Source organism: Haliotis cracherodii, unplaced genomic scaffold (genome assembly GCF_022045235.1).
Source record: "Haliotis cracherodii isolate W230 unplaced genomic scaffold, xgHalCrac1.p SCAF_8, whole genome shotgun sequence".
Lineage (NCBI taxonomy): Eukaryota > Metazoa > Mollusca > Gastropoda > Lepetellida > Haliotidae > Haliotis > Haliotis cracherodii.
The window spans coordinates 55,784,008-55,802,007 of record NW_027266341.1 but is presented as its reverse complement, the minus strand read 5'-3'; the positions used below and the strand labels follow the sequence as shown (position 1 = coordinate 55,802,007).

General features: G+C 41.3%; 1 protein-coding gene across 1 annotated transcript in view; it reads left to right on the top strand.

Moving 5' to 3' along the window:
- LOC139450684 (transmembrane protein 272-like) overlaps positions 1-8,597 on the top strand; it is a 42,240-nt gene extending 33,643 nt beyond the window's left edge. Inside the window, exons 4-5 of the mRNA XM_071232488.1 lie at positions 928-987; positions 8,155-8,597. Coding sequence (XP_071088589.1) covers positions 928-987; positions 8,155-8,597 — 503 coding nt within the window. The remainder of the gene's footprint in view (positions 1-927; positions 988-8,154) is intronic.
- The last annotated feature ends 9,403 nt before the right edge of the window (positions 8,598-18,000 follow it).

Genomic DNA, 18,000 nt, shown 5'->3' with positions numbered 1-18,000 from the left:
GCAAGTGGGCGGTTCTGATCGTGTGAGTTCCAGATCATTTTAATTTTCTAACAATTCCCCACGAGCGTAGACTATTTTTCCCTTGTTCCATGTTGTGTCTCTGCAAAGGTCTAGTGGATAGTGCGTTGTCTCACCACAAGGACAGGGACGGTAGGTGGCCTAGTGGTTGAAGCGTTCGCTCGTCTCACCGAAGGTCCGTGTTCAGTTCCCCCATGTGTACAACACATGAAGCCTATGTCTTGTTGAGGAATTACATTAAAAATTCATGCTTCGTATGCCGTCGATGTTCTGAAATAAAAATACATATTTAAGTCGTTAATCATATGCTGGTGTTGTTCTTAAATGAAGGAAATACACAAAGACGTTATTCATATGCTGGTGTTGTTCTGAAATAGAGGAAATACACAAAGTCGTTCATCATATACTAGTGTTGTTCTGAAATAGAGGAAATACACAAAGTCGTTCATCATATACTAGTGTTGTTCTGAAATAAAGGAAATACACAAAGTCGTTCATCATATACTAGTGTTGTTCTGAAATAGAGGAAATACACAAAGTCGTTCATCATATACTAGTGTTGTTCTGAAATAAAGGAAATACACAAAGTCGTTAATCATATGCTGGTGTTGTTCTCAAATAAAGGAAAGGCATGAAAATGCATGCTTCATATGTCATTGTTTTTTCTCAACTAGAAGCAAAGCATAAAATACATATCACGCTTCCTTTGTTTCCCTTATTCTCAAATAGTGAAAAATATAAAAAGCATTTTTCATAATCATGATATTGTGTTCCCAAATTGAGATAATACACTAACATGTTTGACCCAATGTTTGGTTTTGCTTCAATTTGTATTATTAATGCGTTTAATCCAACCATTGTGGAAATACATAAACATGTATGGTTCATGGACTATTATTTGCATTTCAGCCCTTGTGACCGGGATACTGGCGCTCTCTATGGTACTTCCAATAGTGATGTTATCAATGGGTAAGTATTGACCTGTATATCACTCTAAACATGAAGACCTCTTATTGCTCTATAGTATCCATATAAGCACGCCATGCATGGTTCGCCCTGTCGTCGAGCTTCCGCAAATTTATGTGGGGAGTTGCGTCCCTTAATCGTGCAGGATCCTGTTAGCAGTTGATTTATCCTTATTTGTCCTGATTTTGAGTCTAGTTTGTCAGCAAGACGCTCGTGCCTGTGGACTTCATTAAAGAGCTACATCTCTCGGAGATTTGCTGCGATATTAAACTAACACGCCGTGATATATGTGAAATACTATTCAAAGCGGCGTAAAACACAACTCACTCACTCATCTAGCAAGCACTGTGTTTCAACAAGTTATTTCGGACACACATGGGAGATAAGATTCCCGGTGCTTTAAGTGACGCGTAGATTATTGCGAGACCCATCGACGGATGTCATTTGGTCCAACATTAAGTAGTAGAGACGCGTGTCCTCACACCACGCCTGGCGGTCCCGACTGATGGAAATCTCTAGATTAGCGATGGATACGGAAAACGAACGAAAACTCCTATTACAATAGGGTTCCGTTTTCTCTTATCTTGAACTCTCTGATATTGGATGACCACACGTTCAAACCATGTCTGTCCTAACGCTTCTGTGTGAATCTCTTTGGATGACGGCGAGCAGTTTGAACGAACCGGAAGTCTAGTAACATTTCAGGTAGCGAAGCCATATCCTCCACGAGACAATTTCCTGCCTCGAATGGTAATCCTATCCTTAGTCCCCCGTCTGTCCCACTCGCGCATCGCTCCTCCCATGCAGTCGCAGACCCCCTCCCCCTGTCTGTCACAGTGAGGACCCGGTGTTAGTTCCGCAGGTGCATGGGCAGGATCATATCAAAGGGATCACGGGATGCTGAGTCAATCAGGAGTCTAGCACATCGGCTTGATGAGCAATAGCAATGTGTTACGAACGTCAAGTTGACATTTTCCTACAATCACTATAGAAAATTATCGTAATCAAGTTAAACAGTTGCACGGACCATACCAATTAAACAATAATAATATACGACTTTCATTGACGAAGTAATAACAAAGCAGGCACTCGTTTAGCTGTATTTGTGAACTTGTAAGGCGTTGTGTCTTGCTGTTTAAAACAAAATAGATTAACATTGGCTTTTGCAATGTTTTCAATGATCATTTGACTTTTGCAATGTGAATAATCAACCTCCCGCCTCAACAAACTGAAGCAGGACTGTTCTGAATTTAACACTGAGGCTCCACAAGACTGTATGACAAGAGAGATGACTTCATCTTGCCATTAGTCATCTTTCACATTATGCCGGGTAATATCCCAACAACCTCAGCCTTGTCGACATTTCACAACTTTTGAGGTTCTATCGAGCATGCCCTTTCCACGAAGACTTCAAAGAGCGTCATACGATTCTTGCTCAAAAGTTGTTTGATCAGGGTTATAACATTAAAGGACCCATTAAAGCTTTCAAAATGTTTTACGGTAGACATGTGGAGGACATTTCCAAATTTGATGCACCGGTGACAAAAATGATGTCAGATGCAATTGCCAATTTTGACGTATACCATTTCCTTCCCGTATATTCTACGGTGAACAATTGACTTACCTTCCCAGCGCGACATGTGTTTGTGACGTGTGAAAGCGGTGGAGCAGGATATGCGCACTTTTTCGTGAACAACTGGTATCATCGCTATTTGATAGTTGAGCACATGTGCTTAAAATATGGCCGGAATCGTACAAAGCACTCTGCTTTAAACAGAGATTTCTTTTTGGATATGGTTATCTTGCCTATCTTGTATTTATTCTTATGATTGAGTCGCATAAATCGACATAGGGTAGGCAAGGATATGTAAGGAAAAGCAGCGATTAGACGCCAGAACTGTTCTATGAACCTCTGATCTAAACATCTCCATCTTCCCTAGTCAAGGAAGTTAGCTGACTATAAAACTCAAGTTTCCACCCTTGCTGAACAAGGATGGAATAATGGAGTTATATTTTGGCTGGACTAGAGTCTATGCATAGGCCGATCAAATTCGCGTAACGAAATCGACTACCGGTTCACAAACAACATGGGGACTGCCGGTCGGTTGCAGGATTTACAAAACATGTGTACCGTCAACTCGGCGTCGACAGATATTTTCCAAATCTTTTCGTTTGAAATCAAGGTGCTCAAGAGATATGGTGCCCTTCGTTGGGCAAGATCCGTTTTATTACAACAAAGATCTTGATTATCAATCACATCTTCTTGACAAGGGGCACTATTTTGTTTGAAGCGTGATATGAGAAGTGGCATCTGATTGATCAATATGAGTGACATAGAAGGGACACAACTCGAAATAACCATTGGTGTCGCTACGATCGAGCCACGAAATTCCAGCCTGGTTCTGCAAGGGTAGAAACTGGACTTTAATAGTCAGTTAATTCCCTTGCTTCGGGAAGATGAAATGTCTCAGATGTTCTTGGGTACTCCCCAATTTGATTGAATCATAAAAACGAGACACTGCTCACATACTAGCGTGTTTGTCTTGGTAAAGTTTCAACAGGACTTCATTCCGGAAAAGTATCACGCCGGGTTCAATGTCCAATATGATCAGGAATGTCATTTACCGAAAGCATGAGCACTATCGGCTTTTGCTCATACTTTCAGTCACTGGTTTGTCTACAGTACAACGTCCTGTATGTGGAACATTACTGACTGCGGCGTTAAACAACATTCACTTCACGTTTCGCAACTGTTTTTACTGCTCTAAATGACAAATTGATTTGGACATGACCGTCATGCCTTGCAATTGCCTGACTGTCAAACTCCTGTGTATTGTGCAGGAACTCGTTCACGAACCGATGATCACACAATGCTAGATCTATCCGCTCCCGAGATTAATGTCATTGACCTTTTCAGGCTGTAATCTGGTACAGGGGATTAGATGAAACACAAGAAACGTTCTAGTGCCACTGTCTGCTGTTAGTTATAACCTTTGAAGGACATTCCATGTTGAACTTGTCTCTAGTCAAGGGAAAGGAACTACTTTGGCATTTACCGCGGAATAATCTGCCATGATAGTAGTGCAAAGTGTTCAAGCATCATGGCGCAACATAGTCAAGTCTTCAAAATGAGATCTAAAACGCAGTAAGGTAAAACAAATTAATTACTTGTTCGTCGGCATTTGGGACGTAAGTGAAGATCGTGTAGACTAATGGATATTAAATCATATTTATTATGACAGCGCATTCTTCGGAAAGGGATTTGCTTGGCAGTAAATATTGACACAGATGGATGACCATGAATGGCCATCAGCGTTCTTTGTGTGTCTGACCTTGGTTTTCTGTTTTTCTGAACATTTTGGAAACTAAATTAAAGGAAATTGTTCTTTATATGAAATAAATGTTTTAAAAAAGAAGTGATTTCAAAGAACAAGTGACAATGTTTGGTAGTCTATATGCATTTTAGTGTGATGCGGTCTTGCACCAGCGTTGATGGAGTGGGTCAATATTTAGGCGTTGTCTGCATCAGTAATGCCACGGTTATTTGTGGCGACACAAGCATAGAACTGCTGTAATGGACAGTTTATGACGTCATAATTGTTCAGATAAACTAAACCATCAAGCATGTTATAGCATGGTTGTGCTACAATGACAGAAAAACACACAAGTTATAACTTGTGTCTGACGCAATGATATAAATGCCCTCTGAAGTCATAACATGTAGCCGCCGTGATATCGCTGGAATATTGCTAAAAGCAGCGTAAAACATACTCACTCACTCACTCACTCATAACATGTAGACCGCTTCCGTGGTCTAGTGGTAGAGCGTCCGCCCGGAGAGCGGAAGGTCCGGGGTTCGATCCCCGACCGCGTCATACCAAAACACGTTAAAAGATGGCACTTGTTGTAACCCTGTCTGGCGCTCGGCATTAAGGGGCTAAAACAAGTGACTGTCCGGACTAGTACAAGCAGCCACACAAACACACACACGTACATGCACGTCGCTATATAAATGCAATAATCTTGGACGCGACGTTGAACCCCATTTTTCACCTCACCTCACCTCATTACATGTAAGTGAAGCAATGATATATAGGTTTACTGAAGTTATTAAACAGTGTGGGCGGTCAAGTGGCCTAGTGGTTAAAGCGTTCGCTCGACGCGCCGAAGACCCGGGTTCGCCTCTCGACATGGGTACAATGTGTGAAGCCCATTTCTGGTGTCCCCCGCCTTGATATTGCTGGAATATTGCTAAAAGCGGCGCAAAATCAAACTCACTCACTCACTCACTATTAAACAGTGTATGAGTGTTATTTTACGCCAAAGCCAATAATGTTGAACTATAGGACAACGACCTGTAATTAATCGTGTATGAACGAGACAAACCAGTGGTCGATATCATGAGCAAAGTCCCACGCCGACGGGGCACGATGACATCTAGTCACCGAACCCAATCCACAGTCGCTTCATACGATTGTGTTTGTTTCGCCCCTCGCAGCAATATTCCAGCTACATGACGGCGGTCTGTAAATAATCGAGTGCTGGACCAGACAATCCAGTGTTTGACAGCACGAGAATCGATCCACGAAATTGGGATACGAACTTGCAATCAACCAGGTCACCGAGCCTGACTATCCGATCTCTTAAGTCCTTCATACGTACCCGGAACGTTCATGGGTCGTTTCATACGACAAGCATAGGCTGGCTTGGGATCGATAATTTATTCTAACACGATTCATCCCTGCTTTATTTTTTAAAATCTTAACTTCCTCCATCAAGTCACTTCACTGCAAGTAACGCTCTGTTCCCGTCACTGAAGATAAGTGCAGTGTTTGCTCATGCAGGGTTAGACGTGTTTGTTCTGCAAAGAGCAATATTTGATATCATAATAGGTTACGAGTCATGGACGCTAGCTTTACAGGAAGTGTTTCATTTTCATCAGGAACGTGGCTTCTTTAAACAAGAGAAGGCATTAGCTGGGAAAAGACTAATAGCGTTAAATAGAAGTGCATATTTAATCTTTAAAATGATACCAGAGGTCCATGCTGCACGATCTGATTGCGTCCTATCAAAGGAAATGCATTGTGTACGGATGTCGTGATCGATTGAGCACCTTCCATGAAAAGTACATTGACATTTGCCATAGTTTCCGGTGCAGCAGTGCTTTTGCATCGTTGCATCGGGGATTCGATCCGACGTTTTCGTGTAGCCATTGCAGATGTATTAAAGTAGTTTTTGTACAGTATTTGCATTGTTACATAATTTAGATCATTAACATTCGTGTTGTTATTTGTATAGAGTTTATGGTAAATACTTCGCTTCCAATACATGAGACACTGAGTTCTAAGACTCTGAGGACTTATTTCAAACTACATAATATTTAACCAATGGCATGACGCATTACTGACCTTGTACATAAACGGGACTTGTCCAATATTGACTAATTTCTTATTGATTTACATTTGTATAAAACTGCTGGAACGTTTTCCATTTTTATCAATATTGCCAGTTCAGATTTGTATTGATTTATCATACACGTGGCTCTGATAATGGGAGGCACGGGTGGCCCAGTCGGCTAAGGCGCCGCGATTCGCTGTGAAGAGTTGCGTCCCTTAGACACGCCAGAAACCTATGATTGTGGGTTCGAATCCCGGTTCGCCCGATTATGTTTCTAGGTTTTTCAGCACCATACCCCTGCTCGTGGGTTTCACCGAAGTGGTAAACGTCTGAAACTTGCATCGCTTCGGGCTTTCCTCCCACATTAAGCTGACACGCCGTGATATGACTGGAATACTGTTAAAAGCGGCGTTAAACCCAACTCACTCACTCACTCTGATAATGAATCTGCTCCAGAATATATCTCCAGCAGTCCATGACTGGTGATAATCGAGGATAGGAAGGATAGGACTACATTTTGCCCCTTGCTGTCAATTATGCCTGGCTGGTCTACCTATGTTTTAGATCAATATAGATACAATACAGCTACCTGCAGCGTAAAAAAACACTTACTCTACACTTGATCTACATGCATCACCTGAGAAAGTAAAACAGACATTTCTATTTGTCAACTGAAGGTTGGGTCAGTTGTGTTTGTTTTTTAACGCCGCACTCAACAATTCAAGATTCGTGGCGATAGCTTGTATATAGTCGAGTCTGGACCAGACAAACCGGTGTTTGATATTTTGAAGAATGTTACTCAATCAGCTCGGTCACCGAACCTGACCATGCATCTTCTCGAGGCTAGGGCATTAACTGACTATAATAGTCCAGTTTCAACTTGCCTCGGGAAGATGCTGTCGATCCGATCCATTTTAGTCGCCAAGCATAGGCTGCCATGGGTCCTTTCAAAAAAGCAATCTCGTGAGGTGTCAGGTGAGTGAGTTGGGTATAACGCCGCTTTGAACAGTATTCCAGTTACATCACGGCGTGCCAGCTTGATGTCGATATGGAGTGAGTGAGTTGGGTTTGAATGCGCTTTGAACAGTTTTCCAGTTACATCATGGTGTGTCAGCTTGATGTCGATATTGATGAGTGAGTGAGTTGGGTTTGAATGCTCTTTGAACAGTATTCCAGTTACATCACGGTGTGGCATCTTGATGTCGATGAGAGAGAGAGAGAGAGTGATTATGGTTTTACGCCGCTTTTAGCAATATTCCAGCAATATCACGGCGGGGGACACCAGAAATGGGCTTCACACATTGTACCCATGTCGGGAATCGAACCCGGGTCTTCGGCATGACGAGCTAACGCTTTAACCACTAGGCTACCCGACCGCCCCTTGATGTCGATGAGGAGTGAGTGAGTTGGGTTTGAAGACGCTTTGAACAGTATTCCCGTTACATCACAGCATGTCAGATTGATGTCGATGAGGAATGAGTGAGTTGGGTTTGAAGCCGCTTTAGACAGTATTCCAGTTACATCACGGTGTGTCAGCTTGATGTCGATGAGGAGTGAGTGAGTTGGGTTTGAAGCCGCTTTGGACAGTATTCCAGTTACATCACGGTGTGTCAGCTTGATGTCGATATGGAGTGAGTGAGTTGGGTTTGAATCCGCTTTGATGGGTATACAGTTACATCACGGCTTCAGTGGGATGTTGGCATCGGGTGACAGACAGCCATATCAAATAATGACTTTATATACTATCCCTAACTGTTGCCTTGTCTTCTTCAGGTGTGAAGTACCTCAACGACTGTCCGCTTGAACCCCGTATCCCGGTCTACCTGTTAGTGGGCGGGTGTTTCGGCATGCTTAAGCTGACCATCAACCTATGGCGAGCGATACAGTCACGAAAAGACGATAGTGCAGACACGTTCTATGACGTAGGAGACAGCGCCGCTCTGACGTCACGCACGTACCGCGTGATGAACCTTCTGTTGAACACATTCCTAATGGTGTGGCAGGTCCTCGGGTCCTACTGGGTGTTCATGTTGTGGGAACCACAATACTCGCCGCGTCTCCATCGCCCAAGCGACTGGTGCGACCGGACAGTGTACATGTTCACGGTCATACAAATCATTGGTCTCTACACATACCTGTGCCTTTGGATTGTCGGGGTGTGTCTGCTGGCTGTTATATATCGGTCCTCGTGTGTTGGGCAGATAGATAATGTATAAACGACTATATTAAATGCTCAATCACTGGTCAGGTCAGCTTGGTCCTTCCTATGTCGGGCCATCTTCCCGAGGCAAAGGGAGTTAACTGACTGTTCCACCCTTGCTGAACTAGGCTGCAATTATGGAGTTATATTTTGACTGGACTAACGAGTCTATGCACAGTCCAATCCAAATCGCGTAACGAAATCGACATCCGGTTCGTTAACAACATGAACTTCAACGTGCAGACTTCGGTCGACTGCAGGATTCACAAACAATGTGTACCGTCAACTGGGCGTTGACAGATATTTTCCAAATCTTTTCATGTTTTCAATCAAGGTGCTCAAGTGATGTGATTCACTTCGCCCGGTATGACTCGTTTTATTACATTATATCTCTTGATCATCGATCAGATCGTGTAGATTGTCGCCGCCATTTTGTTTGAAGCAAGTCAAGTGAAATGAGTGGTGGAATCTGATTGGTCAATAGGAGGGGCATAGAAGGCACATGACTCGTAATATCCACTGGTGGCGCTATGATCAAGCCAGAAATTCCAACCATGTTCGGCAAGGGTGGAAACTGGACTTTTAAGAGTCAGTTAACTCCCTCGCCTCGGGAGGATGATGTTGGGAAGATAGACAATGTATGAATGACTACCTTTAGATGCCCAATCACTGGTGAGGTTAGCTTGAACTTTCTTACGTGGGACAGATACATAAAGGATAAATGACTACTTTAGATGCTCGATCACAGATCAGCTTGGTCGTTTGTGTGTGGGCAGATAGACAATATACATAACTACTTGAGATGCCCATTATTTGGTCATCAGCTTCGTCCTTTTCCAGCGGGTCTTCTGCTTGGACACATATAATTTACAAACATTTAACTAATATGCTCAATTTCTTGTCAAGTCATATGGATCCGTGTATGTACGGCGGACAATAATATACAATGTCATCCTTGAATGCTCAAAATCATTGTCAATAAGCTGGGTTCTTTCCTGGGCATCGTATGTGGGTCAGATAGACAATGTGTAAATGACTATATAGATGTCCAGCTCCTTGTAAGATCCGCTTGGTTTTGGTGTGTCTTAATTCCCGAGACTGCGACCGAGCAAATGACATTTGCTATCCAAAGCGGTGTGAAAATGATCAAATGCACAGATGATATCATTACGTGTTCGTTTAGTCTCGGTGCTAATGTGTGAAGTGCGACTAAACTGGTAATGGGATGAAGTACAGACAGTATGCTTGCTAGTGTAATTACAACATCTAAGGCATGCCCCTTTGGGCTTTCTTTACAATACACCTACGTTTGTCTAAAGCCGTCAGACGATACATGAACGAATCGCTAGACATCTGGTATAGTTCGGTGTGAAACGCGTTACGCCATCATCAGACAACCTTCGCAGCGCCCCTACTATATTCGACAAATGCGACCTTGAGATACTGTGTAACAAGATGTCTGCCCCGGCTTGGATTAAAAATAAAATAATATTTTTTCCATAAAATGTTTCTGGAAAATGATATTGACTCAGGTTTTAACATAAAAAAATAGATTGTTTGCAGGTGATTCAGGGTGTCCTGATAAAAAAGTGTGTGAAAAAAATATTTGTCGGTTTCTCCTTTCAGAGTAAAACGTGTATGTCTTGAAGCAGTGATAGAAAACATATCTGTCATTGACAAAAATCCATGTACCTAACAACTACATTCCCTGTTAGATGTTCAACCCACATTGACAAACAGTTTTCTTTTCTACATCTCTGTGAATGGAACTAAACATGGAGTGACCTGTAAACAAGCTCAGTTTTTAACTTTTCGTCAGTGCTGATTGTCTTCGATTGAATTCTTTGTATACTAATTTGCAAACGCATTCTTTTTATCCACGTGGTGTCAGGAACAAGTTGTTTATTGTGTGTCAAGGACGCATCATGTTTCAAGGACGTGGTGATTACAATGGATTATTAGCCAAGCAAGCACAGGATTATTACGTATCTGGATCAAGGACAAGATGTGAAACATATGCCAAGGACAATGTGATTACTAAGTATCTGATGTCAAGGACAAGACGGGAAGCATGTGTCAAGGATAATGTGATTACAAAGTGGCTGTGTCAAGGATATGATGGAAAGCATGTGTCAAGGATAATACGTGTACCAAGCATCAAGGTCAAGGTCAATCTTACGATTGTTGTTTTGCTCGCATTAAGTACAAGCTTCCATTCATGTCTTGTATATCAAGGTCCACCATTTACCGGGTTCAAGTTTGTTTTTGCGTACCTGGTATGTAAAGGTTAAATTGGCTATTTCGTACTTCGTGTGTCAAGGTTAAGCTGGCTATAACGTACCTGGTTGTCTAGGTTAACCCTGCTATAACGTACCTGGTATGTCAAGGTTAACCCAGCTATAACGTACCTGGTTGTCAAGGTTAAAATGGCTATAACGTACTTGGTATGTCAAGGTTAAAATGGCTATAACGTACCTGGTATGTCAAGGTAAAACTAGCTATAACGTACTTGGTATGTCAAGGTTAACCCTGCTATAACGTACTTGGTATGTCAAGGTTAAACCGGCTATAACGTACTTGGTATGTCAAGGTTAAACCGGAAATAACGTACTTGGTATATCAAGGTTAAACCGGCTATAACGTACCTGGTATGTCAAGGTTAAACCGGCTATGACGTACCTGGTATGTCAAAGTAAAACAAGTTATAACGTACCTGGTATGTCAAGGTTAACCCTGCTATAACGTACCTGGTATGTCAAAGTAAAACTGGCTATAACGTACCTGGTATGTCAACCTTAAACCGGCTATAACGTACCTGGTATGTCAAGGTTAAACCGGCTATAACGTTGTTTTTTTTGCCAAGGTAAAACTGACTATGACGTACACGGTGTGTCAAGGTTGCTAACTGTAACGTACCTGGTATGTCAAGGTTAAGCTGGCTAATACATACCTGGCATGTCAAGGTTAAAGTGACTATTACGAACCTGCTGTGTCAATGCTAAGCTGGCTAGTACGTACCTGGTGTGTCAAGGATAAGCTGGCTAGTACGTACCTGGTGTGTCAAGGATAAGCTGGCTAATACGTATCTGGTGTGTCAAGGTTAGCTGGCTAGCGCGTACCATGCGTGTCATGGATAAGCTGGCTATAACGTACCTCGTATATCAAGGTTAAGATGGCTACCACGTACCTGGTATATCAAGGTTAAACCGGCTACTACGAACCTGGTGTGTCAAGGAAGGGCTAGTGTCAAGGACAAGCTGACTATTAACCATATGATGTCAAGGATAAGCTTCTAAATTATGTAGCTATTATCAAGGCAAAATGTGGATATCAAGCATAATCTAGTTTCAAGGACAGGCTTAAAATTGTGTATCTGTTATCAAGGCAAGATATGTATTATGTTCAAGGATAATCTGATGTCAAGGACAAGCTGACTAGTAACAATCTGGTGTCCAAGGCAAGGTGTGTATTATGTGCCAAGGACACAGAAATAGATCAGTAGAGCATACAGGAACTTCAACAATGTGTTGTGACCGAGGATTATAACACTTGTGGACAAGAGAGTGTGTTTGAGAAATGACTCTTTATGTGTGTTATGTGATAGGGTGCTCGAAGAAAAGGTTCCCGTTTCTTGAAGCAGGCTTTGTGGTGCTGAAGTAACGACAGTATGGACGTATGAGGATACACGGGGTGAGAGGACATTTGTGTAACTGTGAAGAGATAACAACCAATACTTCATCATCATCCAAGACACATTTTATCTTTTGAAGTCATTTTTCAAATACCCCTGAAGTCCAGCACGGCGCCATTGTCACTGGCTACCCCATGAAATCCCTACACTCAATTCCTCATGATATACCTTCGGGATGTTTAGGCCTCAGCAAAAAAATTATTCGTTTGTCAAATTTAGCTTCGTTCGAGGAGGTAAGGTATTCGAGATAATACAATTACTTTAATAGTAACTTAATTAGTTCTGAAGAATGGGATGTTCTAAGCACACGTAAGTGTATCATATATTTGAAGACATTCAAGTGGGTACACACTGTTTCGTTAAGAGAGTTAAAACAATATTGTTCTGTGCACTTGGTGGCCCGAAGGATTCATAATATAGCCCTAATTCTGTCGTCAACTTGAAAATAATGCCTCGGGTTATAAATAACCTCGTAAATAATCTTCGGAAAACTGAAAACAACTTACAAACAATTCATTTGTTGTGGCCTAATGATTATTGTATGGGCATCCGGTACAACCTTAACCTGACACGACATATCTGTACTGACTTTGTGCACTCACTCGTCAATTACCTTATTGACAGGTCAAACAATAACAACAATACTTCATACTTTCCAGAGCTGCTGTCCATCTTTTGGTTACAGAACAAGCATTGAGTAATGTTATTGGATTAAAACTAATGTTGACATATACGGGGTGTTGAATTTCTGAAGGAGCCCACAATGTTGGCCATTAAACATATTGGCAACTAAACATAAATCAAACATATTAAAGTCACATCAAACATGTCATGAGTCACATCAAACATGTCATAAGTTACATCAAGCGTGTCATAAGCCACATCAAACGTGTCATAAGCCAAATTACGCATGACAAGCCATATCAAACATACCATTAGTCACGTCAAACATGCCATAAGCAACATGAAATGTCTTTATTGATATCTCAAATGGCTCAACATCCCAAAATAGTAATACCGTATTTACTCCAGAGTCGCCTCTATTTAGGAATGTGTCGAAATTACGAACTGGGCCTCGTGTAAGGACTTGGTCAATTAAGACTAATGAATTCTCACCATGGCTTCAGAAAACCATGTGTGTGTACCATATATTGTATTCAACTACAATTCTGTGCCGAAAGCATCTTTTAAAAAAGTGTAATTGCTTGTTTTTTAGGCATTAAAAAGAGCGTGCCAATTTTATTCAAATAAACATTTCAGCTTTAACATAAATGTTCCACTACAGCATACAAACCGACTGGATAGACAAGTAAAGTTAAGAGGGACCCGGCTCTTTGTGGAGGAAATACGGTATGTAAAATTGGGTAATCCTAAATAACAAGCCAAACGAGATGGTCATATCAGGCGACTCCGGGAAGAGACTTAGCATGTTATGTAAACCTAAAATGTTCACACAAGATGCCAAAGAACATCTGTTCATTTGTACCTCAATGTTCTCCTGCTCATGTATGCGGTATCTTGTACGTCGCGGTGTGTCACAACCCGAGCTTCAGTCACACCGCCATTTGCTTTTGTTGTCTGTATGCTTTTATGGGACATAAAATATACACGTTTAAAATTTCAAACACATCATGTAGTGTAGAATTCATAAGTACAACAGCCAGTCATCTTCTTCGGTAATATGAGCTTCATCTTCTTATAGTATCCCACCAAGGCCTCCGATTCTTGCCAAACAATGGTATTTGAGTACTAGACGTCTCGGTAGAAGCTAGAGAAAGACATAGTTCGCTGTGGCCTTACTGAACGACTGACTACGCCGTTCCTCACCAAGTCTATTTTGATGTGGATTTGTTTACATACCGTTCCTGTATTTTCCTCTGTGGAAAGCACCTATCAAAATACATATCAAGATGTTATTTTTTTGCAAATTTCTACACATTCTTGGTTGTGACCTCACAACATATCATCATCATCATCATCATCACCACCATCGTCACCTGTACCAATTGTATTATTTGAGTTGGTGAAGCGTTAATTTGTCCATTAATAGTTTAATTAATTGTGTGTTTCCGGTTTCCCGACCCTATTCTGTAGTCTCTTTTGTCTTGAGTTGAATCACACCTTTTAACATCATTCTGATATTGTCCGTAGTTAACAATTATGTTACCAGTGAAACTTTGTCGCGCTTCACTGTAGACAAAGCAATTAGGATCCGACAATTTGATATTCCGGGGCTGGGATATTATCGAAAAAATAAATTGTTCCACAAAATTGGGAAATAGAATATGAAATGCTTGAGAAAAAGGACATGAAACGGTCTGTCCCTTATCTTCAAGTAATGAGATTATCGGGCGGGGTGGAGGTGGGGATGTGGGGTGGGATGGGGTGGGGCTACCTACTGCCTACTTACCTACATGTATCAACCCTATTTTGGTAGGGCTGAAATAGGAAACACACGTACTTGTTTCTCCTTATGTACTAATACTTATGAAAAATGGTGTCGCCCAATATATAAATGTGTTGTACGCTTTTCTTCTATAGGCAACTTCACATTTAGTAGCTATGAATATTAAATATATCTCGCAATGTACTCATATGTAAATATAAGGCCGAAAAAGGTTGAAGCGTCTTTCTTCTTTTAAGTGTGATTTGCAATATCTGAAAATTAAATGTTTACTCACGATAATACATGTATACCAGGTAACCGAATAAGCCGAGACGAAAATCCGATATTTCTTTCCGACACAATACGTCTGAAAATGTGAGGACACCGCTGTGGGGGGTGCATTTTCAGCCAATCAGCGTCGAGGCTTCCTTATCATCCGCACACGTGAGCGAAACATTCAAACCAGCATATCTGACTTCTGAATCTCGAAGACGAACTAAAACGACAAGTTCTGAAAGTACAAATATTAGGCGACGCCATCTTATTATTGTGGATATTATAAACCTCTGCACACTTTTACCATGCCTGTATTTGTACATGTATCTTTCCATTTTCAGCACTAACAACATCCGTGTCTTTAACCAATGTTTCTCCGTTATATGTTTATATCCGTGTTGCCAAGTTTCATTGCCAAAACCAGCATATGCATCACAGCGTATGCCAACCAAGATCCATCAGGAGGAGACTAATTCACTTTGAAAGCAATAACATGCTTTTTAAAAAATATTTCAATCTGTTTCACTAATTTGTTACTTAAAGCACTGTTCAATTTCACACAGTTCTTCATTATCTCCACACAAAATTAATTCCACACTTTTATAATGTTAACGTTACTTAAACCATCTCATTCTCATTCAAAGTAGACCTTGTACACGTAGTAATACACATGTTGTGAAACCCCGTTACTCCGGTATCGTTTTAATTAAATGGTCCGGTTAAACCAAATGCCGGGTTAATGTTCATGGTTTAGAGTAATGTCCCTTTAATAATATATTTTGTTACCCAAATAATAATCCGGAAAAGGAATGTCCACATTCACAGGGTTCGGACAAACGAGGTTTATCTGTACATATTCTTATTGAGGAAACTATTGGAACACACACCAATATCGGTATATCAGACACTATTTCCCCTGCGTTCAGCATATATGATTCATAAGGTGCTGTTTATTGTTGTGCACAGTTGAGTCCCTTAGGCATGCCAGGATCTTATTGCTGTGGGTTCGAACCCCGGATTTTCCCTGATTATGTTTCTTGGTTTGTCATTCCAATATCAGTGCTCGTCGGTTTTGCCAAAGTAGTAAAAGTCTAACCCCTGCATCAGTTTCATCGTGATATAACTAAAACGCTTTTAACAGCAGCGTTAAACCAAACTCACTCACTCACGGGGGCGGTCGGGTAGCCTAGTGGTTAAAGCGTTCGCTCGTCATGCCGAAGACCCGGGTTCGATTCCCGACATGGGTACAATGTGTGAAGCCAATTTCTGGTGTCCCCCGCCGTGATATTGCTGGAATATTGCTAAAAGCGGCGTAAAACCAAACTCACTCACTCACTCACGCATGTGACTTAGTGGCCAATGTGACACGTTATTGATGCAGTCACGTGTCAAACAAAACCCTGTTATAATCGTTTCCCAATTTCATTTTGGAGTATATATCTGTTTTCAATGATTTCAAGCTCTTCGAACATTTTGAATTTAGCAGCCATTTCCATCATTTGAAAATCAAGCCAAAAAAATAGCATTTAATAAGTTGATTTTGTTCTTGTGATGTTTACGCTGAACATTTATATCATTATCATCATGTTAGTGTTGTGTGAGTGAGTGAGTTGCGTTTAACGCCGCTTTTAACAGTATTCCAGTTATATCGCGGCGTGTCAGCTTAATGTGGGAGGAAAGCCCGAAGTAATGTAGGTCTTAGACGTTTTCCACTTTGGTGAAACCCACGAGCAAGGTATGGTGCTGACAAACCTAGAAACATAATCGGGGCGAACCGGGATTCGAACCCACAATCATAGGTTTCTGGCATGCCCAAGGGACGCAACTCTGCACAGCGAATCGCGGCGCCTTAAACAAATGGGCCACCCGTCTCCCCTATTAGTGTTGACATAAGTGAGTGAATGGGTTTGGTTAAAGCCGCTTTGAATATGGTTACAGTTATCAGCTTGATGTGTGCGGAAAGACCGAAGTGATGCAAGTATAAGACGTTTACCACTTATCATTAGGCTATCGTTGGTGTCTGGTTCTTCTAAAGGGACGCAACTCTGGCGCTTCTCTGACGACTGGGGCACCGTTCCCCAATCTAAATTAAGCGTATATATTAATTGTAAAAGTAAATGTAATGCAATTTTATAATTCCAGGATGTTGTGTACTTATAAAATCAGTGCAGATTGGTGAAAGCAGCATTGTAGCTGGCATGAATGTTACTCTAGCAATTAAGGTCGGTTTTGTTCTCCCTCAACACCGTTCGGGGGTACGGGTGCCCAGTCGTCTAAAACGCCGGAATAGGTGCGCAGAGTTGCGTCCCTGAGGCTTGCCAGAAGGCTAATATCGTGGGTTCGAATCCCGGCTTGCCCTGATTATGTTTTTACGTTTGTCAGTACCGACTCGTGATCGATTGTCACACCATTTTGTAAACGTGTAATACCTGCACAGGCTTTCCTCCCACATCAAGTTGACACAAAGTGATATTACTGATATACTGTTGAAAGCGGCGTTAACCCCAACTCACTCACTCACTCCAACTTCAAAATAGCTTCTTGTTTATTGAAATATGTCTATGTTTGTTATAAGAAATATTTAATTCTTGTTATACTTGTATGTCGACTAATGGATGTATTAAGTTCAGTGTATTTAGATATTACATTTTGTGAAACATTTACTTTTCAAACACCAAAGCCTCGCCCATTTTTATACCACTGTTTCATAAATGGCTACAACAGCAGTGTTTATTTCTTGAATAAAGATAGATAACAAAAATACCGTATTTGTTGTTTATATCTATTTTATGCATAAAATTATAAAACAGTCGCGCCGATTCTCCAGAACCAAAATTCCCCCATGCATCAGGGGCAGCATTGTAGTTCTATTCCCCACACGTATACAATGTGTTCGAAGTCAATTTTGCGAAGATATTAACTCCTACGTAGGAGATACTTAGATAAAAAAAAATCACCGTGGCCCTACTACGCTTCCGTACTATTACAATAATACTGACAAGGCTGTTTTGGCTACTGCAATAGTTAAAACGCCTTCACTTGGTGACTACACATGAAGACTAATCT